This window comes from Enhydra lutris, unplaced genomic scaffold (genome assembly GCF_002288905.1).
Source record: "Enhydra lutris kenyoni isolate GAN:26980312 unplaced genomic scaffold, ASM228890v2 scaffoldscaffold42, whole genome shotgun sequence".
Lineage (NCBI taxonomy): Eukaryota > Metazoa > Chordata > Mammalia > Carnivora > Mustelidae > Enhydra > Enhydra lutris.
The window spans coordinates 10,901,541-10,926,320 of record NW_019154126.1 but is presented as its reverse complement, the minus strand read 5'-3'; the positions used below and the strand labels follow the sequence as shown (position 1 = coordinate 10,926,320).

Here is a 24,780-nt window from a genome sequence, read left to right as displayed (position 1 = left end):
CAGGCCTTCTTCAGAAGCTGGGGGAGATAAGGCCAAAAGATGCCTGAAGAGAGTCAGAGCCTCATAAATGCTATGTGGGCATCTGTAGTTTTTGTATTCAATGGTACACCTGGCCTTTATGGGGAGTTGGCACCCCAATTCCAGGGAACCCCATAAAATAAAAAGACACATTAGTGGGCAGGGAAGATGCGTGGCGAGCCAATGGAGGGTGCGCACCATGGCCACCCTGTGCCCTTAGGACGGTTGGGAGGAAATGGAGAGGAAATGGATTTTCCCAGACTCCTGGCAGGAGCTGCCTGCATCACAGTTCATGTTATCCTCACAAAAACATTAGCACTGTTTTCACAGAAGAGGTCCCTGGGACACGAGGAAGCAGAGCTGGGATTTCAGTTGGGTGGCTCTGTTTGGCACCCCAAATGGAAAGGGCACAGGAGCTGGAACTTTGTCTTGGTCATGGCTGGGTTGCCCCAGTAAAAAATGATGCAGTGTGCAATCGTATCTGCCTTTCACACCCAGACTCTTTCCACATCCTGCATGGGATACAGTGCAGGCTGAAGGAGGGAGGAGAAGGAGTGGAGGGGTTCTTCAGATGAGCCAGTGAAGACCGAGTGTCTGTGAGCACGGTGGGGTGGAAGGGATGGGTGACCAGATGTGGGCCTGCCCTCAGAGAGCCGGGGGCAGGGGCGTGTGCAAAGCTGCCTACCAGGAAGAGGTGGCAGACAAGCAACACCACCTGGATGAGGGAGGGAACTGCATACAGGAGGGAACCCTTGTCTGGAGCCAGCGGGTAATTCATCTGGAGAGCTGAAGGTCCCCTCCAGTCTGAGCAGCTGAGACACTCCGCCCCCCCACCCGCTGCACTGCCAGGAAGCCGCATGTCAGATCTGTGCTCTAGAAATCTCCCCAGTTAGTGCTCAGTAACCACCTGTTTGCATGACACCAGGTGGAAAAGACCATCTTTAGGTTTTGGCAATTTTATTATCATGTTTCAATCCGAATCTAAAGGATTTTCTAGAAATAGGTCACTAATAATTTAACGATTAATTTAGGTGGGGGGAACACGAAAACAAACCTGACCTCCAAGAAGACAATTCCTATCCATCCAGCCAGAGTCAGAGAGTTCTTGCCTATTGTGCTCAACGGTCAGACAGAGTCGCTTTCGGTGTGTATCGGGACATCTTCGGAGAGAACTACTGACCCTGTGGGGCCAACTCTGCAGAGGTCACTGGTGGAGATGTGGTGAAAATCTGCTTGGCTACCTCTGGAGGAAAAGCCTCCACCACTTTCTTATTTCCCAGTTGGGGAACTCCAGACTTCAGCCCGTGGGCAGCTGGTGGCCGGGGGCAGGATGTGGGGGGAGGCGGGGGGACAGCAGCTCCCCTCCAGCCGGCAAACACATGGAAGGATATCCTCATTCAGCTGTGATGGAGAATCTGCTCCAAGCTTTGCAAAGACCCTCGGCCACTCAGCGCCGGATATGAACGCGCATCCTATGAAGAGAATGTTGTCAGGAACTGTGGCTCATCTGTTTGGATGCAGATGGAAATCTGGTGACTAGCCCGCTGATCTCAGAAGACAGAAGGGGTGCTTTCCTCTTTGAAAAGAGGGGAAATTTGAAACCAATAGTACCCTAAAGAAGAAAGAAATCCGTTGTCCTGAAAGTCAGGGAAGGAAACGACAATCTATCTGTTTCAGCCTTTGGGGACGTGGGGGGTGGGCAGAAAAAAAAGGAGGAGGAGGAGGATATTCTCAGCAGATCCATAAAAGCTGTAAGGAAAAGTTTCGGCAGACACCTCAGGAATAAATACGAGGGAAAGTTTGAACTCTCTCTCATGATGAAGAGATACTCATTTCCCTTACAAATCCTCAACGATGAGTTCCTTCCATAAAAGATGTCCTACGAGACCCTGGGAAATAATGTCACACTGCAGATTTTAAGGAAAATGTTGTCATCTCTGGAGATGGCCTCTGAGAACTAAATGTGATTTTAATATGTAAAACGTGTGCTTGGACAACTCGCCATTCAGGCTCAGGAATTATAAAAATAAAGTGGTTCACTTCCAAGAGCAGCGACGTGAAGGCTCTGTGGAAAAGCGGAAGCTCTGACGGCAGCCGGGGGTCTCCGGCCGAGGTCTACCGGGTGGCTGCTTCGTTGCTCGGGGCCCGTGTGCCAACGGGTGATGAGGACAAACAGAACTGGGGGAGGGTCAGGTCTGAACAGTTAATTATAAAAATTAGCAGCAGCATCTAGTAAAACCACGAAGTGCGATCTCTATCTGAACCTACTGCTCACGAGCGAGTCGAACGATTTCCCTTTCCTGTACTGTGGAAGGAGGGGGCCTAATTTTGCAGTTCCCAGACTCTATTGGTTCCCGCACAGCATCGGGAGGGCTGGCCTAAACGGGAACAGAGCGGTGCCTAGAAGAGGCCATAGTGATACTTATCTTTCCAATATTTAGAATCTCATTACTGAGCGGTGTTCACTCAGGTCATCCACGGTTCCTCTGTTCTGGTTCTCTTTCCCAGGCAGAGCAATTCCTTGAGCACCAGCACCCAAGGGCAGAAATAGAGCACTTTAAATGATTTAATTAGGCCTCCCCTCCCTCATCTGAGATCAGAAAGGGACAACTGTTCTTCCTTTTTGTCAGTCTCGACTCTGGCCCATCCTACACCAGCAAGCCCAGAAAAATCCATCCCACAGAGAAGGAGCTCTCTCAGCCGACCTCGGTCATGCAGTCCAGCAGGAACATGGCCTGGCAGAGCCCCAGGCGTCTGGCAGGGCCTGCGGGGCTGTGCCCGCCTGCAGAGCGCCGAGGTTCTGAGCAAAATCAAAGCCCCTGGAATCCTGCTCATCCCCAGACCCAAAAGCAGAGGCGGCAGGGAGCTGGTAACAGAGACTTTTAAGGGGCTGGTGAGAGACACACTGGAGAGGAGAGACTGAGGGGAGGCAAGACGGGAAGTGGACAGAAAACCCCGAACAAACCAAAAGACAATGAGACCCCTACCAGCGCCAGGCAGCATGCTCTGAGAAGAGAACAGCCGTGACCTTGAGGCTGGCTGATGCGATCAGATCAAATCTCGGTGGGGAGCGAGGTCAGATGTTGGCATGTTCATTGTTGTATCAGTTATTAATAAACTTCCTAACAATGGAAGGAAGTGCCAGCCCCAGAGAAGGGGAATGTGTGAAAGGGTGAGTAATAGTTGCAGACAGACCCCAGGTGGTGCGAGGGCCCCAGCTCGGCACGCAGTGCCCCCAGGAAGGAAAGCATCGGCCTGGGGCACGAACACACACCGCAGGGTTTGGGGGGGGATGTTTTAGACCAAAGATCCCTCCCTCACCACATTCTCTGCAATCCTGCTGATCACAATGATGACTCAATCACCATCTCGTTAATCACACAGCCTCACTCCTATTTATAGACACAACACAGCCCTTTGTTTTGGAGCAAATGGGTGGCTGAGGCCAGCAGCAGTCCCATGGTTTCATCTCTTGAAGAGAGGACACACAGTACCTTTTTTTTTTATGGTTTGGGAGGCTCCCGCAACAAGCCACAGGGGCCTCAAAACACTTCCAAGTCAGTTTCCACCACTTTCTTTAAATAGTTTGAGAGCAAAACCCTGTTTGGCTCAGCGCCCCCGCATGCCTGCGGGCCTCAGCTCTGTTCCCCGATGGTGTAGCCTCCAAACAAGGCCCACTCCTCTGCCACCTCCCACTGTCACTTGGTGCGGGAGGCCAGGCACGGACCGCTACAGGCACAAGCACAGGGGCTCTTCAGGTTTCTGTTTTGTGGCTACATTTTTTTCTCTTCTCCCATCTATTTTTTTGTTTTGTTTTGTTTTGTTTTTGTTTTTGAGATTTCAAGAAATGGGGGAAGGGAAGAGAGGTGTAAACCCTTTGAAGTCCCACAGAAAAAGATTTCGGATTTTTTTTTTTTAACTCGGAGAACATGGGCACTGGCTGGTTTGAGCCCACAGCTGTCCTCTCGGCCTCTGAACCTCCGCAGATTTGCTACCTGAGTGCAGAGGAGCCAAGGCCACAAAGGGGGAGGAACGGTGCTGGCTGTCCCAGGCCACAGTGGAGAGAGGGCCCCCATTTCCCGGCCCTGCAGCAGTCGGTCAGTCCGTCCGCAGGCTCGGGGGCACCCGCTAGGCAGAGTCAAGCTTGCAGAGGGCAGGGCATATGTCTCTGCGGCCTGCCTTGGTGCCAGCGCTGCCTCAATGTCCCTTCTTCCAGGGACTCTGGGAAGACCACACCATCTCTCAGCTGATGTGTTCTGGGGACAAGGGTCCTCACATCCTTTTCAAGCCTGGCTGCCAGGCCCCTCCACAGACGGATTCGGGATGAGGGTTCCATAACCTTCACGTGGTCTGTATCACATTCAGTGTTGGATCGGGCAGATTCCTTTTGGTCCAACACAGGCCTTGCGTCTTGGGCTCAGACAGCTCACTGCCTCTAAGGGTGTCTACTAGGACAGGGGCCTACAGACCTAACACAGCAGGGCCCTATGCATCACCGTCGAAGAATTTAGGGGGCCGGGCCCTAAGCCCTCATAAATCATTTCAACTATGTGGGACCCTTTCTTTTTGAAAACTAGCCACTGGCTCAGGGCATTAGCGAGTGTGGACTCCCAACTTCTTCCATACATAGCAATGACCCTGCTCTGTTTCTCTAGCAACTCATACCTCAGATACCAAGTACGGGATACCTGTAATTTTAAAGGTATTTACATGTCTTTAGTTAAATATGAAAATCACCCTCAAAGTTACTAAGGGCCTAGAAATATTTTATCTCTGTTAACATCAATAAACAGTGTGAAGCACTCTGAAGAGAGGGACTCTCACTTTTTAAAATGTTGTGTATAGTACCCAGCAAAGCTTGGGGAGCTAGAAAAGGTTTTCACCCCACAGTGATACCGCATTGTTGTTACACAGCCCAGCCACACCACAATCCGGGTATAGACCGGGGCGAAAAAGTGGATAGAAGACAGCAAGGATGCGTGCTATTTGCAACAGGAGCCTGATCTGACAAGATTAACCTTTCAAGGTCTGATGCCTGGGTACACAGCGATACGGGACAATCCGAGGGAGAATGTCGGGACAATCCGAGGCAAGGCCCAAGATGCCGTACGCTCCAGGAACACCGAAGGTTCTTAGAATGCAGCACATGAAGGGTTGTTACTACTCATCTTCTGGTTCTGCTTTCAATAACCCTACACCACGGACAATGGTTTTGTCAGGGATTTTTTTTTGATTTGACACCAAAATCAAAGGCACCCAAAGTAAAAATGAACAAGCGGAACTACATCAAACTAAAAGCTTTTGCGCAGTAAAGGAAACCGTCAACAGAACGAAAAGGTGACCTACTGAATAGGGGAAGGGATTTGCAAACCGTATAACTGATTAAGGACTTAGTATCCAAAATAAATCAAGAACCCATACAACTCAATAGCAAAGAAACAAACAATCCATTTTAAAAATGGGCAGAGGATGCCTGGGTGGCTCAGTGGGTTAAGCCTCTGCCTTCAGCGCAGGTCATGATCCCAGGGTCCTGGGATCGAGCCCCGCATCGGGTTCTCTGCTCAGCAGGGAGCCTGCTTCCCACTGCCACACCCCACTCTGTCTCTCTGCCTACTTGTGATCTCTGTCAAATAAATAAATAAAATCTTTAAAAAAAAATGGGCAGAGGATCTTATTAGACATCTTTCCAAAGACATGCAAATGGCCAATAGACATGAAAAGCTGTTCAACATCACTCGTCATCAGGGAAATGCAAATAAAAACCACGACAAGGTATCATCTCACACCTGTCAGAATGGCTAAAACCAAAAAGAGAAGAAACAACAGGAGTTGGCAAAGATGTGGAGAAAAAGGGACCCTCGTGCACTGTTGGTGGGAATGCAAACTGGTGCAGTCACTGTGGGAACGGTATGGAGGTTTCTCAAAAACACTAAGAACAAAACTATTCTGCGATCTAGTATTCACTTCTGGGTGTTTATCCGGAAAGAATGAAAACACGAACTCAAAAAGATACATGCACCCCTCCATTCTCTGCAGCATTACTTACAACAGAAAAGGTAGGGAGACACCCCACCAATGACTGGATGACAATGGAGTACTAGCCATAAAAAAAAAAAAATGAAATCCTGCTGTTTGGGACAACACAGATGGACCTTGAGGGCACTGTTAAGGGAAGTAAGCCCAAAGGAGAGAAACAAATATCATACTGTATGATCTCACTTTTATGTGGAACTTGAAAAACCCAAACCCAAAAAACTGAAGCTCACAGATACCCAGAACATGCTGGTGGCTGCCAGAGACGGGGTCGGAGAAATGGGTGAAGGGGTTCAAAAGGTACTATTTCCAGTTAGAAGTAAGTCATGGAAATGTAATATTAAAACATTTTTAAAAATCCTGTTTGGAGTATCTACTGGATGTCAGGCACTGGTCTAGAAGTAGAAAAAAGCATTTTCTTTTTTCTTTTTTAAAGTATGCTCCATGCCCAAAGCAGAGTCCAAGGCAGGGCTCAAACTCATGACCCTGAGATCAGGACCTGAGCTGAGTCCAGGAGTCAGAGGCTTGACGGACTGAGCCATCCAGGTGCCCCTGAAAAAGGGATTTTAAAATGAAAATTCATTTCTCAAAATATTTTCAAGGAATATTTACTAGACACCTTTCTTTTTTTTCTTTCCTTCTCTTTCTTTCTTAGCATAAGGCAGTAGGTGAAGGAGAAAGACTAACTGACCTTATAGGATACCGAATTAGATGCATCGTGTTTTCTTTTTTTTTTTTTAATATATTTTTTTTTATTTATTTGACAGAGAGAGATCAAAAATAGGGAGAGAGGGAGGGGGGGGGGGGGGGGAAGCAGGCTCCCTGCTGAGCAGAGAGCCTGATGTGGGGCTTGATCCCAGGACCCTGAGATCATAACCCTGGCCGAAGGCAGAGGCTTAACCGACTGAGCCACCCAGGTGCCCCTGCATCGTGTTTTCTAAATGCAAAGTAGAACATGGGGTCTGGCAAATGTAATAAAAAGAGCGTTTAAAATCAGGGTGCTCCTGGGAAAGCAGTGCCTTGGCCATCTGTGGGAGCACATCACTCAGGAATTCTCAAGGAACAGTTAGGCAAAAGGACACTGAAGGACAAACAGAACCAAGGGGGACACCAGCCAGCTGGGGAGCTATTTAAGCCAGCTGGATGTCCTCACCATGGGGGGCGGGGAAACCCTCCCTTCCAGGTGAGGGCAGCAGACGGAGGGCCAGCAATCAGCAGCCCCAGGGGGAGTGATGACCGGATTTGCGGACACTCGAGATTCCCTTTGTTAACTGATGGCCTCTATTCCTGTCTGTGGGGGATCTCTCCCTGCATGGTCTTTCTAAGTCACAGGAGGGAAACCTCCCCACGGACTCTCAGCCTCCGAGTGGCCTCCGGCTCCAGCTGGCAGGACTGGGCAGGGTTTGAGTGGCTGCCTGGTCTGGTCGCCTCCTACTTTCTGGGCTTCTCTTCTCTTGGGGCTTTCCTCTTGCACTGCGGTGTAGCAGAGAGTGGGCGAGGAGAGAGTCCGGGGGGTCCGTGCCCACGGATGTTGCCCCAATGAAAGCTGGGACAGCAAGGTCTTCGGCTGCTTCCAACAACTTCCCAACAGCTCAGCCTGGGGCCCCGGAAGCGAAATTACCACCCATTTGAAAATCACTTTAATATTCTGGTATAAAGGGGCACCTAGGTGGCTCAGCGGGTTAAAGCCTCTGCCTTAGGCTCAGGTCATGATCCCAGGGTCCTGGGATCAAGCCCCGCATCAAGCTCTCCATCAGCAGGGAGCCTGCTCCCCTTCCTCTCTCTCTGCCTGCCTCTCTGCCTGCTTATGATCTCTGTCAAATACATAAATAACATCTTAAAAAATATTTTGGTATGAGGATGCTTTATTTGATATTATTCTATTATTCTATCAGGCTGGGGGCAGTCACAGATGGACTGCTTTCTAATCCTTTAGATGCCTGGATCTCACTGGCTGATGACTGACTGATGTCCGTTCTAGGTCAGGAGGCTTGGGGTTCCCAGGCGCAGCCGGGTCCGTGGCTCTGGTAGGTTACTGGCATGGTGCCCACAGAGGCTGACAGGAGTAGTCAGAGGAGACAGCCCAAGACATGGGTCTGGAAGCGGGGACCCCTGCGTTCTGTGCTCCTGAGCAACCCTGTCACCTTAGGCTTTTATTGCTCCCTCAGCAGGAAGAGGGGCTCAAGGTGTGGGCCCCAGACCAGCTGCACTGGCATCTCTTAGGGACTTGTTACCAAGGCCAATTCTCAGGCTCACCCCAGGCCCGCAGAGTCAGACACCCTGGGGCTGGAGCTCAGCTCTCTGTGTTTGAACCGCCCTCCAAGTGATTCTGATGCACCTAGAGTTTGAGAAGCCCCAGGCTGCAAGAATCCATTGTCCTTTGGGATAGAACCAGACCAAATTCAGAAAGTACCCAGATTTCCAAGTGGATATGAAACCACAGCAGGGAGGCAAACCTCATTGAGCCTCAAGGATAAGTTGGGCTCTTGTGTGGCTGGAGGAGGAGGACAGTGGGCAGATCAATCCAGACTCTAATCTCAGACTCTGGGCTTTGACGAGGGTTAGAAGTGTCTAGAGTACAAACACAGGGGTTGGTGCTGGCTCTGCCGTCCGCCACTCAGCAGAGGGCTGAGAGTGGCTATAACCCCAGGGGTCTGGGGCTTTGTAGGATACCCTCTTCAATACAAGACAGCAATGTTCTTTACAGTGCTCGCTGTAAACCTCAAGGCCTCAGAAGTAACGATCATTTGGCTCACTGTGCTGATGAAAACATGTTGAAGACTCTGAGGCAGGGAGGGGTATATGGTGAACCCCATGGTGACCTGGCAGAGGGAGATCTTATAAGCTTATATTGGTGGCTTCATTTGAGGAAAAGAATGCAATTATTACAATAGCCAAGGTATGGAGGCAATGTAAGGTCCGCTGATGGATGAATGGATAAAGATGATGTGGTGTATACACACGATGGAGTATTACTCAGCCACAAGAAAGAATGAGAGCCTGCCATTTCTGACAACATGGGTGGACTCGGGGGGTCCTATGCTAAACGAAGTAAGTCAGAAAAATGAATACCATATGATTTCACTTACATGTGAAATCTAAAAAACAAACGAACAAACAAAAAAGCAGAAACTGATCCAAAAATACAGAGAGCTGGTGGTCGCCAGAGGGGAGGGGGCGGGGAGAGGGGCAAAACAGGTGAAGGGGAGGGGGGGGGGGGTCCAGGCTTCCAGTGGTGAAATAAGTACATCCCAGGGCTGAAATGGACAGCACGTGGAATATAGTCGATGCCATGGTACTAGTGTCGCAGGGTGACAGATGGGAGCCACACCTGCGGGGAGCACAGCAGACCTCAGACCAATCACTACACTGTATGCCTGAAACTAACATTGTGTCACATTGTGTGTCATCTACACTTCAAGGTGAGAAAGCAAAGAATGCAAAACGCGTCATGTTCACAAAAATACATGGGCCCTCCCAAGGCCTCTGAACGGCATGCCCTGTGTGGGCCTCTGAGCTGAAGCTCCATGAGCCCCCCCCCCCACCCCGCCCCAGTAAACGGGCCTCCTACGCCAGGCAGGGCATATCCTTCCCTTCATCCTCTGGGCCCACATTTCCTCCTGGCTTTGACTGCACTCAGCCGGCCTAGAAGCCACCTAAACCGCTTCAGGCTCTCCTCCTCCACGGGCTCTCCTCCTCCTCCTCCCTGCTGCTGTGTGCAGTCAGTAGACGTGATTCTAGGAAAGACCCTGGGGACTGACGGGTTTTTATTCTTATGAAGACATAATCACTTTCCACTGCTCATGCTTGCTTGTTTATCTTTGGTGATATTTTCACTTCCATCCTTTTATAACTGTGGAAGTGCCAGGGGAAAAGAAAACGGAAAACTAGGAGAGAAACACAATACGGAAGGTGCAACAAAGGGGAAGTGTCGTGAGGGGTGGAAGAATCTAGACCAAGCCAAGGGAGGCAGGAGACGAGATCCGGGCAGGCAGGATGGCTCCGTGAATAAAGGTGCTATGGTTCTCATCCCGAATCTCATCACCAGGGGTGGAAGCGAGAGCAGTGGAGAAGGAAAGGCTTCGTGTGAAGGGCGGGGCCTCGGTGGGCTGCACGGGGCGGGGCCTCCCTAAGCACCACCCCCCATGGGGCGGGGTCATCAAAGACGGAGGGATGTTCCAACAGGTATAGAACAAAGGTGACACTACGGACATAATATTCAGAGGCAGCTCCTAGAATGCTAGAACAGGAAGGAATCTTAAGAAAAAAGAAGAAGAAGAAAGAACAAACACTCTGGAAGATGAGGTTGGACAAAGACTTCTTGCTTCCTTTTCATGGCGCTGAGGCAAGGGTATACTTTCTCCAAGAACAATCAGCCTTTGATGGTGTAGCCTGGGGACTGACCTGCATTAGTTACTTTCTAACATTTCCAAACAATGATGGCCTCCCTCCCTCTTCCTGGGGTCCTCAAACCTTGCCCTCCTTCCTCTCACTAAAGCGAAAGGCATCCCTATTCTGGACATCCGCCCCATCTGAATCCTCAGGACTCATCCATCCCTCGCACACCCATGACAGAATGACTTGCTGGGGGCTCTTACTGCTCTCCCTGCTACACCACATTTGGTGACCGCAAGACTCTCCGGGCAAAGGCCAAGAGTTTCTGTGCCTTCTAGGGTCCTGAAGAGTTCTCCTGAGAATACCATGCAGTGTTGCTCTGCATCAGGAGCCCGCCTCAGCCCCTCCTCCATCTAACTCTTCTTTAAGGACACACAAATGAACACACCCCACCCTGTCCTTGGACTTGACATTCCTGACCCTCACCCATCAGAAAGCTCTGGGGGGCGCCTGAGGAGAGGTACGGGGCCAACAGTCGTTCCCACACAGCAGGGTTCTGCTGCTTCTTATTCCCCTCCACCCTTTGGCACTTTTGGCAGTTTTCTCAGATGCCTATTTGGCTCAGAAACTTGGTCTCACAACCGGAGCCAGCTCCTGGCAAGCCTGCCAAGCTGTGCCCTCAGCGGCGGCCGCTCCCCAGTCTTCCCCGGAGCCACTGTGGGGTGGGAGTCATGTGTCGGCAACAGCATCTCCCACGTTCCCCACTCGGCGGCTCTCCAACAAGAGCTGGCTTACCTGACGACAGGAGGCTCCCGCTGCTGCCACTGATGATCTTCCCTTTGCTCCCCATGTTGGCCAGCTTGGAGGTCTTCAGCGTGCCTGTCTCGGTGAGGTCAATAGCGATCTCGCTCAGGCTCCGTGCGGCATGGATTTTAGACTAGAGTGGAAAAGACAGCCGGGTTACAAAGAGGTGTTCACCTGGGAGACAGAAAGGTTATCACTCGTGGGCTTGTCTTCCTGAGATTTAGCAAATGGACTAACGGCCTGGCTTGTAGCATTTTTAGGTGTGTGTTCCCGGACCCCATCCCTCATACTGAAACTCTCTGCAGGGCCTGTGGCTCTAGAGTGTAGACACTGATGCGTTTTCCAAGCTATTCTACAGGCTCTGCTGTGCCGAGAACAGGGGCTTTGGTGGCAGATGGACCGCATCAGAGTCCTGGTTTGGGGAAAGTCCCTTGATCTCACTGAGCCTCATTATTCCCAACTATAAAATGGGAAAAAACCACTACCTACCACTGAAGGTTCTGTTAGGGTCAAAGGAAGTCAGGCTTCGGAAGGGCTCCCCTATGCCGCCCCCCTTCTAGGACACAGCTCTCAATAAATAGCAATGATCATAGTTTATGTTTAAAGGAGAAAAAAAAATTTTCAGCTTTATGAATGACAGAAGATGTATGTGAAACAGATTTGTGAAGTTCCAGTATATTCTGAGGGGATTTCAACTCCTTACAGTGTTAGCCACATGGCCATGAAATGTTCAGAGGGCTGGCAAGTGATCCTGCTCCAGACGTACGAGGAACATGTCTACAGTGTAGAAGCTGCTGGAACAACTGCTCCCATGGACACTCAGGTCCCGCCAATAAGTGACCGACACCATGCTCTGCTTCTATTTTGATACCTAACTGTGCTCTCCAAAGTCTTCAGATTCTACTTAAAGCTCCACTCCATTTATCCTGCTTATTAATTGGCCTGCCTTGGCTAAGAATAACATCGGGCTGGATTAATTAGAAAAGTCCTCTGTTACCACAATCATATTCCTAAAAGTGTTAGTTTTTCACAAAGCTACCTTTTTAGTTACTTGCCCTCGGTAGATGAAAATGGGTTTGCATTTCCTACACCTGTTTGATGTTTGATGTTTGGGTTTTTTTTCCTCCCTTTAAGAAATCAATTTTTGTGATCGTGCTTAAGGCAATAGGCTTTCCCCACAGCATGAACTTAATGAAAACCACCGTAAATGCTAGTACCACCCATACATTTGCTGAGGGGTCTTTCCGTGGCCACTGGCTATAGCCCGAATACCGATGGAACCAGGTGACGTCCAAAACTGAGGTTTTCAGTCCCTTCATGTGTGTTCATCCAACCATCCCCCACCACAGCCCTGTGTGTGAGACCAAGTCTGTCCCCCACACAGGAGAAGCCAGCAAAGGGCAGATATGGGGGGCATGGCATGGTGGGTAGATGCAGCCCATTCTTCCTTACTGACGTCCTCTGCCCAGGTGCCCTGTGCTGCCCAGCAGAGAGGCTCTCTGAACCCCCATGGCTTTGCCCTTCCTCTGGTCTCCACACTGACACTGATGAAGGATCAGGTCTTCCGACAGCTGAGCACTTTCTTGTTGTTGTAAGAGCGTCTGAGGGACTGAGGAAACATGCAATGTTTTTGCTTGTTTTGTTCTCCGGGTATGCATGTCATCCCATTGGTCCTTCCTTGACTGATGTCTCCTTTCTGACCTTGACTCTGAATGTCCCTGCACTCAGATCCAGGTCACTTTCCTCAGGTCAGGGGCCTACTTGCTCAGGATATAAGCCGGGCCACCAGGGACCCTGCAGTGCTCTGGCTGGGGGTGGCGGGGGGGGGGGGGGGGGGGGGCGGTGCAGGAAGAAGCAGGAAGTGCCTTTCATTTCGCAAATAAAGCACAGGACCACGGGCCCAGCTGGTTGAGCTTCACCCTCTGAGCAAGCAGAGGGAGCACACCCATTCCTTTCTGTAGCACTCCTCTTCACCAACGCCCACACTTGAATAAAAGGAGCTGTCGCTTGTAGCTACTTAATGACTCATGGAGACAGAGAACAACTCAGTGTGGCGGGGAGGCGTCCAGGCTTTGAAGTCAGAAAGATCTGGACTGGAATCTTGGCTCTGGCCAGTTCACCACTGTTTGGCCATGACCTTCAGCCTGTCTGATACTCAGATGCCTGTCTGTAAAATGGGAGCTCTTAAAACTCACATGGCAGAGTTGTGGTAAGGACTAAATTAGATAATACATGGAAAAGCTACTGGAATTGAACTAGGAAAAGATCCAAATCAGGGCCTGGAAGTAATTTGCTAAAATGAGGTGAGATTGATGGCTCAACCTGGGGGCTCTCCCTAATCACATGGAAGACATGCCCCTCCCCCCACAACCTTCACTCCCACCACGGATGGATCTGAGAGGCAAAAACCCAAATATGGAAAAGGGACCAAGAGATACCCTTCCCAAGAGAGACTGGATTCTTAGAAGCTTTAGGAAATTACTAGCTTCTCTCCAAATGGAAATAAGACAATGACCCAAAAGACCCAGTGCAAAGAGCAATGCTAAGAGGAGTGAGTACAGACGGGGAGAGTCAAGCCTTTGGGACAACCTAAAAGACCCTCCAACATTCTGAGCTCTGTGTTTTGAGGGGCTTGCCCTACTGAGTTTTAATACTGTCACCCGATTGCGCTGTTCCCTACCATGCTGTCACTCTGGCTCTCATCTAGGTGGAATGAGGAAGATGGATAAGGAAAAAAAAAAAAGAAAGAAACTATTGAGAAGAAGGAAAGATGTCTGGACTGGAGGCCAACTTGAGAAGTCCCCACTCTGAGTTCAGAAGAGAGGCATCTAAGGTTTACTCTCCACAATTCCAGCTTTCAAATATTTTCCCCCCAAGTCAACAAGACAGTCCTCGGCTCTGGGCTTCAGAGGTTGCTAGGATGCTTGGGGTCAGGAAATACAAGTTGCCAGTTGTAACTGGTGCCTGTACAGCCCCCTTCATTCTGCAAGAGCCACAGGAAACCAACCAATGGGGGCTCTTTCCATTCTGTCTTTGGTGATGGAAGGTGTGGTATGTGTGTGTGTGTCTGTATGTGTGAATGAGAGGGAGAAAGAGAGAGAGAGACTGAGAGCTGTTCTTACAGGATTTGGACAAGGTTCCTGAAAGAGGAAAATGCCTGAGTACCAGGGAAGAACCCGAGACTGCTCGGCCTCCCCACCCCCGCTGACTCAGACCACTAGACCGCACTTGTCTCTGGGGCTGATAAGCATCACTTGGGAGGCCCGGGCCCTGCCGAAGCACTTCAGAGAACGGAATGGCTGGCATGGCCCGGGGCAGCGGGGTGTGAAGCAACGGCCCATATGCCAGCCAGCACCGGTTGCTCAGAAATATTTTGCAGCTCGTCCCAGGCCTGTCGGCCATCACTCAGCAGAGGTCATTCTGCCCACCAGAGATGGATCACATCACCTTTGTACAGAGAACGACATTCCAGAAGCGAAAGGTGTTGTAACGTACTTCCTAAGGGGAATTTTCTCCTCTCTGACTTCATTTGGGAAGCTTTAACCTTTACGCAAGAACTTAACCTTTACGCAAGTGTTGGCCAGGGAACAGTATGGTGGATGGATGCTGATAATAAAAGACAGCACATATCTCAAGCGATTTCACACACACTATGTCATCGGGCCAGTCAATAATTTCTGCATTTCCTTTCTTGTTCTCTAATTGGGGAAGCTAAGCAGGAGCAACGGAGACTTGCCTAGGCTCACAGAACTGGAAACAGAGTCCCTGGGCTTCCATGTGGGACAGTTTGTTCCCCCTTGCCACTGTGGATTGCAGAATGTGTTCTCACGAGAAACGCAAGGGCTCTGGAGTGTCTGAGCATTCAGAGCTTACTGGGGGAAAATTCTCCTGCTTCTGGGTGTATATTTCCTTCGGTCCCCCAGGGGTCACTGAGAAGGACAGCTGAAATTTCCCTATTGCTATGGGCACATGTTTGGCCTTTTAAAAGGCACTTCCTGTTAATAAATGATCTTTGATAATTACTTTTTGAAGTTGATCAGAGGGCTATTCTCTAAGCCTGGTTGGTAAGGCTTCTTCAACTGCAGAGTAAAACCATCTTCAAAAATGGGGAAGAAAGAAGGCCTTGTTAATGGGCCTCTTGTGTTACCCAAGAGACCCTCAGTGCAAAGAACAAGTCTGGCAGTGGAAGCGGAAGATCTCAAACCACTAATGCATTAAGCTAAGGGTGAGATACACTTTGTCTTCTCCTTTCAAAATTGTGCTAACAGTGTGTGGGGGGTCTGCCCACAGGAGGAACTGGCAGTGGGGTTCAGGAGGGCTGCCAAGGTCTCTACCCCTTACCACCCATTCCCAAACAATGCAGAGGTTGGAGTCCGCATTTTAAGGTTTGGACCTCCAGCGACCCGAGGGCAAAATGCTGACACCCACCCACCGTCTCAATCTAAAGCATGAGTCAAAACGCTTTGGCCCTGTTTCTTTTGATCTAATCAGGCTTCAAATCCCTGTGCCAATGTCCATCATCACCAGGAAAGCTGTGGAATGCTCCCATTATGCCTAACAACAGCCCACCCCCCCACTCTGTGCCCATTCACCCCAGAAAATGACCAAAAAAGGGGTCAGGAAGAAGACTTAGCAGAGGAGAAAAACGTGTTACAAAGAAGAAAGTGACAGCTACACAGGAAGGGCTCGGATTTGAAACTGAATTATGAGTTGAGAGATTGTTTCCTTTTCTCCTATTTTCATACTATCTTTCTCCTTCCTCCCACTAGATGCCAAGGTCTCTTCTTCCCTCCACTTCCCAAGCCAGGGAAAGAGCAACTCCATCCGGACAGAAAATAAGGCAGAAGAAGAAGTCGTAAGTATCCAAGAGGGGACAGATCTGATGAATCTCAGGCCCAGTCAAGCCAGGGTCCGGCCACCTTCTCACCTCCGGAGAGCCCACATGATGGGACAAAATCTCCCAGGGGCCAATGCCAGCTCCCTCCATAACTCTGCAACCCCTCCTCCCCAAGCCAGCAGGATCCTGGGAAAGGGGCAAGACCCATCCCGATGGGGCTCTTCAGCAGAGAGCTCTCGAAGGAGAACAGCTCGTAGGGGGAAGGCAAGGCAGCACGGCAGACAGGGGCTGGAGGAAGAGGGGGCCGAGTGTTGACAGAAGCCCTGTGTGAACCAAGGAGACGTCATTCTCCCACCTGCCGGGAAATGCACCTGTGTGTCTGCACAGGGGCTGGGTCAGATCTCCCTTGGAGGATGACTGTTTACCAAGGCCTGAGGCTCTAGGCCTACCTTAGGGAAGCAGGGCTGGGTGGTGCTGGTGCTGTTTTGTTTTGTTTTAAATGTTTCCAGTTCTGACTTAAAAAAAAAAAAAAAAAAAAATGGAGGTGGCAGTTGGAAAAGCCTGAAGCACTTTCACAGCAATTATCCTAAACAGTTAGATGGTGTCTATTAATTGCAAACGGTTGCTTTTTTTTTTCCCCCTCTCAAAAAGAAAACAATACGCCACTGTTTAAACACCATAAAGGGCTTGACGGCTTGTTCCCGGGAGAAGTTCCTGAGGTTCAGAAGCACACTCTGAATTCCTCAAAAGGGCCCTACCTGGCTACAGGAAATGGTTCAAGAGGCTGCAACCATGGCTGGGCCCAAGCCCCCTAATCAAGGCGCGTGGAACGTGCCCCCGGGAAGAGCTGTCTCCTTCCTCCCGCCCATAACTGAAAGGCAAGTCCAAACCTGCACACGTCTCAGGGCGAGGGACACAAGGCCAGCCCCACCCACCTAATTCCCAATCCCTCAACTAGGAAACACGGGCCCTAGGGTGCCCTCCGGCAGGCCAGCGGTGTGATAAAAGGGCTAGTCATTACGGAGTCCCTCCCAGTCCCTGGAGAAGGACTTACCTTACTCTGCTTTCTGTCCAGATAGAACTGGTGTTGGCTAATGGCCATAGCCCAGATGGACTTGATCAAAGCTGGACATGCGTACCACGTATGCACCGCAATGCCACTGTGTCCAAACGTCCTCCTCGTCACTGAAGCCCTGGGACGGCAAGAATCACAAGGTTCAACCATGTCGATGATGCAGGACTCCAGGGACCAGTTGACAGCTTTTACTGATAACCCAAGGGATCTAAAAGCCCTTGCATAAATGGACAGAGGAGCGTACACACACGCAAATACGCAAATACACACACACACACACACACACACACACACACACTTAGGGAAACTAGCTGGAAAAGGCTATCTCTTTAATTGTTTAATAAAAATTGCATTTTAACCATTCATCAGTCAATGGACATTTGGGCTCTTTCCACAATTTGGCTCTTGTGGACACTGCTGCTATAAACATTGGGGTACATGGGTCCCTTCAAATCAGCATTTTTGTGTCCTTGGGATAAGTAGCTAGCAGTGCATTTGCTGGATCACAGGGTAGATCTATTTTTAGCTTTTTAAGGAACCTCCATACTATTCCAGAGTGGCTGTACCAGTTTTCATTCCCACCAACAGTATAAGAGGGTTCCCCTTTCTCCATATCCTCACCAATACCTATGTTTCCGGAGTTGTTAATTTTAGGTATCCTGACAGGTGTGATGTAATATCTCATTGTGGTTCTGATTTACATTTCACTGATGAGCGATGGGGAGCATCTTTTCATGTGTCCGTTGGCCATCTGGATGTCTGCTTTGGAAAAGTGTCTATTCATGTCTTCTGCCCATTTCTTAACTGGATTATTTGGTTATATTTCCTTATATATTTCAGAAACTAACCCTTTATCTAATATGTTGTTTGCAAATATATTCTCCCATTCCTTCAGTTGCCTTTCACTTTTGTTGATTATTTCCTTCACTGCGCTTTAGTTTTTTATTTTGATGAGGTTCCAATAGTTCCTTTTTGCTTTTCTCTTGGCTCCTTATATAATGGAGAATTGCTTGGTGATTTAAAAAAAAAGAAATCTTGCCATTTGCAACAGTGCGGATGGAACTAGAGTGTGTTATGCTAAGTGAGGTAAGTCAGAGAAAGACAAATATCATATGACTTCACTCAATGTGGAATTTAAGAAACAAAACAGATGAAGAGAGGGGAAGGGAGGGAAAAATAAGATAAAACAGAGAGGGAAGCAATCCATTAAGAGGCTCTGAGAGTAGAGAACAATCGGAGGGTTGCTGGAAGGGAGCTGGGTGAGAGGGCTATAAGGGTGATGGGCATTAAGGAGGGCTCTTGGGATAAACCCCGGGTGTTGCGTGTGGGTCATAAAATCACTGGATTCTGCTCCTGAAACCAGTGCTGCGCTCAATGCTAGCTCGAATTTAAACTGAAAAAATTCTATTTCGGGTGTATGAGAGGATTTGATACACATACACATAGTGAAATGATTATTACTCTCAAGGTAATGAACATAGATCATGACTTCATTTATCTGTCTCCAGAGCCCCTGAGATCTACTCTTTGTTCATTTCCAGGATTCAGTACAGCATCATTAACTACAGTCCCCATGCTGTAGCTTAGCTCCGTGGGCTTATTCATCCTGCATAACCACAACTTTGTACGTCTGACCAACATCCCCTCGTTTCCGCTCTTCCCAGGTCCAGGTAACCACCCTTCTACTCTCCGCTTCTACATATTTGATTTTTGAGAGTCTACATATGCATGAGATCATGCGGTTCTTTTTTTTTTTTTCCCCCGTGTCTGGCTTATTTCACTTCACATAATGTCATCCATGTTATTCCACATGGCTGCCAAAGGCAGGATGGCCTCCTTTCTTATGGGTGAATAATACTCCATTGTCTATACACACATCACCATGTCTTTATCTGCTCATCCCTCCATGAACACTCAGGTTGTTTCCATATTTTGGCTATCATGAATAATGCTATTCTTTTTATTTACTGGCTCCTTAGGGTTCAGAATTTGTCCAAGCCTTTGTCTTGTCTGGGATAAGATGGGTCATTCAAGGTCACTGGACAGTCCTTTCTGAGCTTTAGCTCCTGGCACTGGGCCAAGACAAACTTCAGAAACAGGAAAAGCCTTTGACAATGTCCTTTATTAAGCAGGCAATACTGCCTATGGTGAAGGATAAGTAAATTCTGTTCTAATCACCAAGGCCACAGCCTGTGGGACATCCCGAGGGAGTCTGGACTTCTCACACTGCTCTAACTCAGTGTTCCTTGAAAGAGCTGGTTATCAATTTCAAATTCAGTCAGCTGGCAGGCTGGGTATAAAGAGAGAGCGATGGTAGAAAGCAGTGTAGCCCATCTTCCACATTATCCCACCAACACACACATATTTATGGAGCAGGTAAGGCATAAATCTGGGGTACACAGAGGCAATCAGATGGTAACAAGTGGGAAATGTGGGTCCCAACATAATTTGCCACATCCATGGTGTTGGGGGAAAAAATAGTGACAGGATCATGCTTTCTGCAAATGAAATTGGAGAATGCGTTTGCATGCGTGCGTGTGTGTGTGCGTGCACACACACTCACATGCGCACGGGGCAAGGTGCTGGGGTGGGGCCTGGGTATCCGATGTGAACATCAGGAGAGAAGAGTGTTCTCAGGTTTAAGATATCTAATTTATTTATTTTTTACTTTATTTATTTGTTTGACAGAGAAAGATCACAAGTAGGCAGAGAGGCAGGCAGAGAGAGAGAGGGGGAAGCAGGCTCCCCGCTGAGCAGAGAGCCCGATGTGGGGCTCGATCCCAGGACCCTGAGATCATGACCTGAGCCGAAAGCAGAGGCTCAACCCACTGAGCCACCCAGGTGCCCCTAAGATATCTAATTTAGAAGAAACTCTCAAATAATCGTTTTTTTAATGACACATTTTCCCTGGAAGAAAATCTAGAGCTGTTCCCATGATTTTATCTTGGTGGCTAAAGACCAAAAAGAGGGTCTTCTTCAGACCCACTTTTAGGGAAAAACTCAAATCTGGTGGCTCATTACTGCTACTGATTCTAGGCACAGTAATTCCTCACTTGAGTTAAAAGTCAGGAGAAAACGCCAGCTCTGAGAGAGAACACAGTTGAAGATAATGGGGAAGGAGCCAGCAAGAGTCAGGAGCAGCAGCCCCACAGGTCTTTGGACAAGTAAAAAGAAACTGATCAGAGCTCCCACATTGGCTTCTACACCCATGGCAGCTCCTGGGAGGAAGTGTTATCTTTTCTCCCTGAAAAGCAGAATTAGAAAGGAAAGTAAGGAGTGCCTGGGTGGCTCAGCAGGTTAAAGCCTCTTACTTGTCAGGTCATGATCCCAGGGTCCTGGGATGGAGCCCCGCATGGGGTTCCCTGCTCAGGAGGGAGCCTGTTTCCTGCCTCTCTGCCTACCTGTGATCTCTGTTAAATAAATAAATAAAATCCTTTAAAAAAATAAAAGAAATGGAAAGTAACTGGGAGTGTGTCTGAGTGAGAGCATGAGTGGGTAGAGGCCAGGTGCTTGGCCTGTAAGGAAGGCAAGGGAGGAAGGGTTCAGGGGCTGGCCAGGTCTGGAAGGTTCTGCTGGAAACCATACCAGACACTGAGTCTTCTCCTGCTCCATTAGTAATTTATCTCTTCTCCACATCTTTCCCTTCAGGCTCTTCCCAGCCCACCAACTTCTGTTTTGCCTAAACCTTAGAAACGGAGGATTTGCCAAGCCCAGGGAACCACAGAATCCATGTGGGTATCGAGTTAAGGGGTCTAAGGTTACCTTCTATGGTCCCACCTGGGACCCGTGATCAAGGACGCACCCTCTGCCTGGGCTGATGCCCCGTCCCTACCGTGTCCCATCGGTGGCCCCTTTAGGACTGGATCCTGTTCCGTACTTGCTCTCCCATCACTCTGGTTCAGACCCCCTTTCCTGGCTGGGACCACCCCAACGTAGAGTCAACCAGACTCGTCTTCCCTGCTCCAAACAAACCTGGCAACAGCCGTGGGCATGGTGGTTACTGGAAGGAGCACCCTGCGGCCGTGGGAAGAGCACTTGCTTGCCGCCGCAGGAGGGGAAACTCTCAGGGCAGAGCAGAGGCACTGTGCCAGCAGCAACCCGGTGCACACACGGAGAAGCCGTCTTTAAAGCATCAGGGCAGACACCGTCCTGGCCTCCCTCCCTGCCCGCCCTGCCTCTAGGCTGACAGAGGGCTGTTTTCCTGGGGGAGAGGTGATCACACTCCGTGCGTTGCCAGCCTCCGGCACCTCCCTCCTCTCTTCTGACACCACCCAATGAAGCCTTCATCCCCCCCAAGGGCCGACCTTCAGCTTGCAATCCTAGTCATGCTTTGGGGTTCGGCTCAGAATCTCTCCTCCTCAGGAACTGCCCCGACCAGTCCGGCTGCTGGCCACCTTCAGTATTTATGGCCCGTGCCACCCGGCCCCACACTCGGGCCCCAGTGTGTTGTGCTGAACACAGCAGGGATGCCGGTGGTTTGTGGAGCCAGGCTCCCTGGGTTGAAATTCTTCTTGGACCACTTGGCCAGCTTTTTACAACCTAGAGCAGGTGACTTTGGTTCTTGTGTGCCTCAGTTTCCCCACATGTAGAACAGGAAGCTAGCAGTACCTCCTTCTTGTCCTGAGGCACAGCCCCTTAGATGACCCAGTCCCCGGGTTTCATCCTGTCAGGCAACCCCTTTCTAGCTCTGACTCACTGGGCATCTCACTCTTGTCACAAAGAACTTTTCCCTCCCCTTGCGCTTCTGAGACTGGTCTGGTTCAGTTTGCAGTTTGCCTGCAAAAGCCTGGCTGGAGTATTACTCTCAGCGTCTGTCTCACCCCCACAGGACTCTGCACAGATGGCTTCCTGCTCTGCGAGGCAGCCTCTCCAGCCCGAGACACCCCCAAGGACCCCAAGAAATGCTGCACAAGTCGTTCCTCTGCTAATGTCGCCGCCTTCATCTGATTGTGCAGACTGGATCTCCACCACGTTCTGCACCTGCTGGCTGTGTGGGAACCGAGGGGCGTGGGCTGAGCCTTCCCCCTCCGCGGAGTGACTGTGTCACACAGATTACAATGGCAGGGCAGGGTGGCCTGTCAGCTCTGCTGGGTTATCGCTGGTGGCAGGAGCAGAGACACTGCCCCAGCTCAGCCCTCTGACTGGGGGGCCAGCATCCTGTTCTGAGAGCTCTCTGGGAGGCAAAGAGGCTTGTTTGGGCTGCTCAGAGGCCATGTGTGAGGGCGGCTGAGGCCACCTTCTCTTTGGCAGGCCAAGGCTGGGGCATCCATGGTACCTAAATGTCCTGTTGGCTCCTCCATAGAGTCTGACTTTTCACCATCTTCCTAGGACTACTTCCTAGTAAATCCTCTCTGGACCTCCTGAAAGCAATTTATCCTTAGGTGTCAGGCCCGTTGTCAGGGGATTTTGCTGCTGTTTCTGAGCTGCCTCTAAGTCCAGGACTGCCGGCAGACAAAGAGAGGAAAAGCAGCCAGTATGTGCCGCCGAGAACCTTCCACGCAGGGCTTGCTGCATTCCAAACTGGGACCCTATTGTTTGGCATCTGACTTAGCACAGCTTTTTACGCGAGTGCTCCCTGCGACACAATGTGAGGTGGGGAGAAAAAGAACTCTCTCGCTTTCAACACCCACCCACAACACTAACCCCCGAAAATCACAGCTCAGGGAACCAAACAAGCTCACACTTTAGGTATAGCTTCCTTTCCATGCCAACTGTTCTCCCTGAAACATTCTCAGAAGCTCTGACAAGCTGTCCTTCAGACTCTCCTCTGGCACAGGCTCCCAAAAAGGACTCAGGCCACCACCCGCTCAAGTGCCATCCATCCACCCTAAAACGTCCCGGCATGCCAAGACACCACACACGAACACCGAACACGTGTAGCTTGAGGAGATGATCTCAGAATTGCCAATTCCTCTCATGCACACAGGCGTGCAAGCGCACGTGCACACACACACACATACTCCCGCGCACATGCAAAGCACACTTGGACCCACAGCATCTATCGACATATTTAGTACAAAACAAAGCTTCACAGTCAGATTGGAGGGCACTCCCCATGGGCAACCGCCCTCTCCCCGCTCTCCGTTCCCCAAGATGAACAATGACAGCATGAAAATAATAATACAAATAACATGCCAGCTGGGCCACACACTCCCAGCAGAAAAGCACTTTCCTGGCTTACCTGCGGGGGTCATGAACTTCCACGGAAAACTTCTTCTCTCTGAAATACAGGTTTTCCAACTGCCTCCATTGGAATATCTGGACAGAAAACAATGCGGTTTACGTTCAGGAGTGCTTGGCTCAGGGCTCTCCTCCTCGCTTTGCTGCTTAACTTCTACAGCTGGCAGCTTCCTTATCAAAGCAGAGACCGCACAGTTGTTTGCAAGTCCTCCGCCTCTTGGTGCAGACACACACACACACACACACACACACACACACACACACACACACACTGCTGCTCTCCAATTCAAAACCCGGCAACGTGGGTGTGGATTTTCCTGCAGGTTTCTTAACGGGAACAAAACAAGTTCTTTGCAAGTTGTTCCCCTCTGCTTTGCCTTTGTTGCTTTACCCAAGACCGTGCCCAGCTCCGCGGACTTTTCCCTCCAAAGACCGGGCGAGCGGGGGCAAGCGGGGGCGCTGGCAGGGCGAGCTGCGGAGCGGGGAGCAGGGGCGCGCTCAGAGGGGAGCGGGAGCCATCTGCGCGCAGCGCTGAACTGAGCTTCCTCCCTCCAGTGCTGAAATGGGAAGGCGGTCAAATTCCCAGCCTCCCATCGGGACTCCACTTCCTGCCCACTAATGTGTAAGAGCTTGGACTCGCCCAGGCGATCTGGCTCGGGAAGCTTCCCCGAGAAGGGTGGGGGCTGCTGGAACCTTATTTCGGGGCAGGCAACTCGAGATATCAATATGAGCTTGTCAAGCCCCTGCTTCTTTCCGCAGCACAGAGCAAATCCAGAGTCCGGCAGCGGGCGGGACGCTGCCGCCAGGGGCTGGCTGCCATCAGAGAGGGGGAGGTCGAAATGAGGCCGTTTTGCGAAGTGGGAGGGAGCGAGTTCCTCCCACTGCCCAATGCGTGCCCTCGGGGTTCTGGTGGGCACTCCTCCTTGCACGAGGGAGCCTGTTAACAAGAAACTGCAGGGTCTGGGAGTGATTAGAGCAGCAGTTCCGAGAGGGGGGTGGGGTCCTTTCATCGGAAGAAAAAGAAAGTTAATTAACCCTCTGGAAAATGTCAAAAGAGGTTAAAGTTATGTGCATACACATTTGTATTTCTATTCTTTATGCTTCTGTTTGATGCATTCCGCAGCTCCTTCTAAGCACCTAGAATTTGAGTTGATTTTGCCCAAAGTAGGGTAAAACGGGAATCCTGTGCTTCCTCCTCATCTTGGGAGCCGCGGATGCCTCCCTGGGGTCTTCTCTTATGCACTGCATTGAGGCATGTGCTTTTTAGGGTCTCCTCCTAGCCTCCCCCACAACCCAGTCCTCTCGGCTGGGGCTCCTGACACTCCCTGACCTACTCCCATATTTGCCTCCTAGAGATGGGATAGTGATTTCCCTGTGCCCTGTCAACCCTCCCCTTCCAGACCCAGACACGCCCACTAGTCAGGTCTTGGCCAAAGGACTCCACCCCTTCGTGGAACTGGGCTGGAAGAAAACCTGCTCCAAGAACGGCCGCATTCTT

General features: G+C 50.3%; 1 protein-coding gene across 4 annotated transcripts in view; it reads right to left on the bottom strand.

The window, feature by feature from the left end:
* LOC111155500 (FERM domain containing 4A) overlaps nucleotides 1–24,780 on the bottom strand; it is a 307,805-nt gene that overhangs the window by 39,310 nt on the left and 243,715 nt on the right. For all 4 annotated transcript variants that reach the window (XM_022515665.1, XM_022515664.1, XM_022515666.1 and 1 more), the window contains exons 12-14: nucleotides 23,284–23,360; nucleotides 17,082–17,220; nucleotides 11,182–11,323 (exon numbers count right to left, since the gene is read on the bottom strand). In XM_022515665.1, coding sequence (XP_022371373.1) covers nucleotides 11,182–11,323; nucleotides 17,082–17,220; nucleotides 23,284–23,360 — 358 coding nt within the window. The remainder of the gene's footprint in view (nucleotides 1–11,181; nucleotides 11,324–17,081; nucleotides 17,221–23,283; nucleotides 23,361–24,780) is intronic.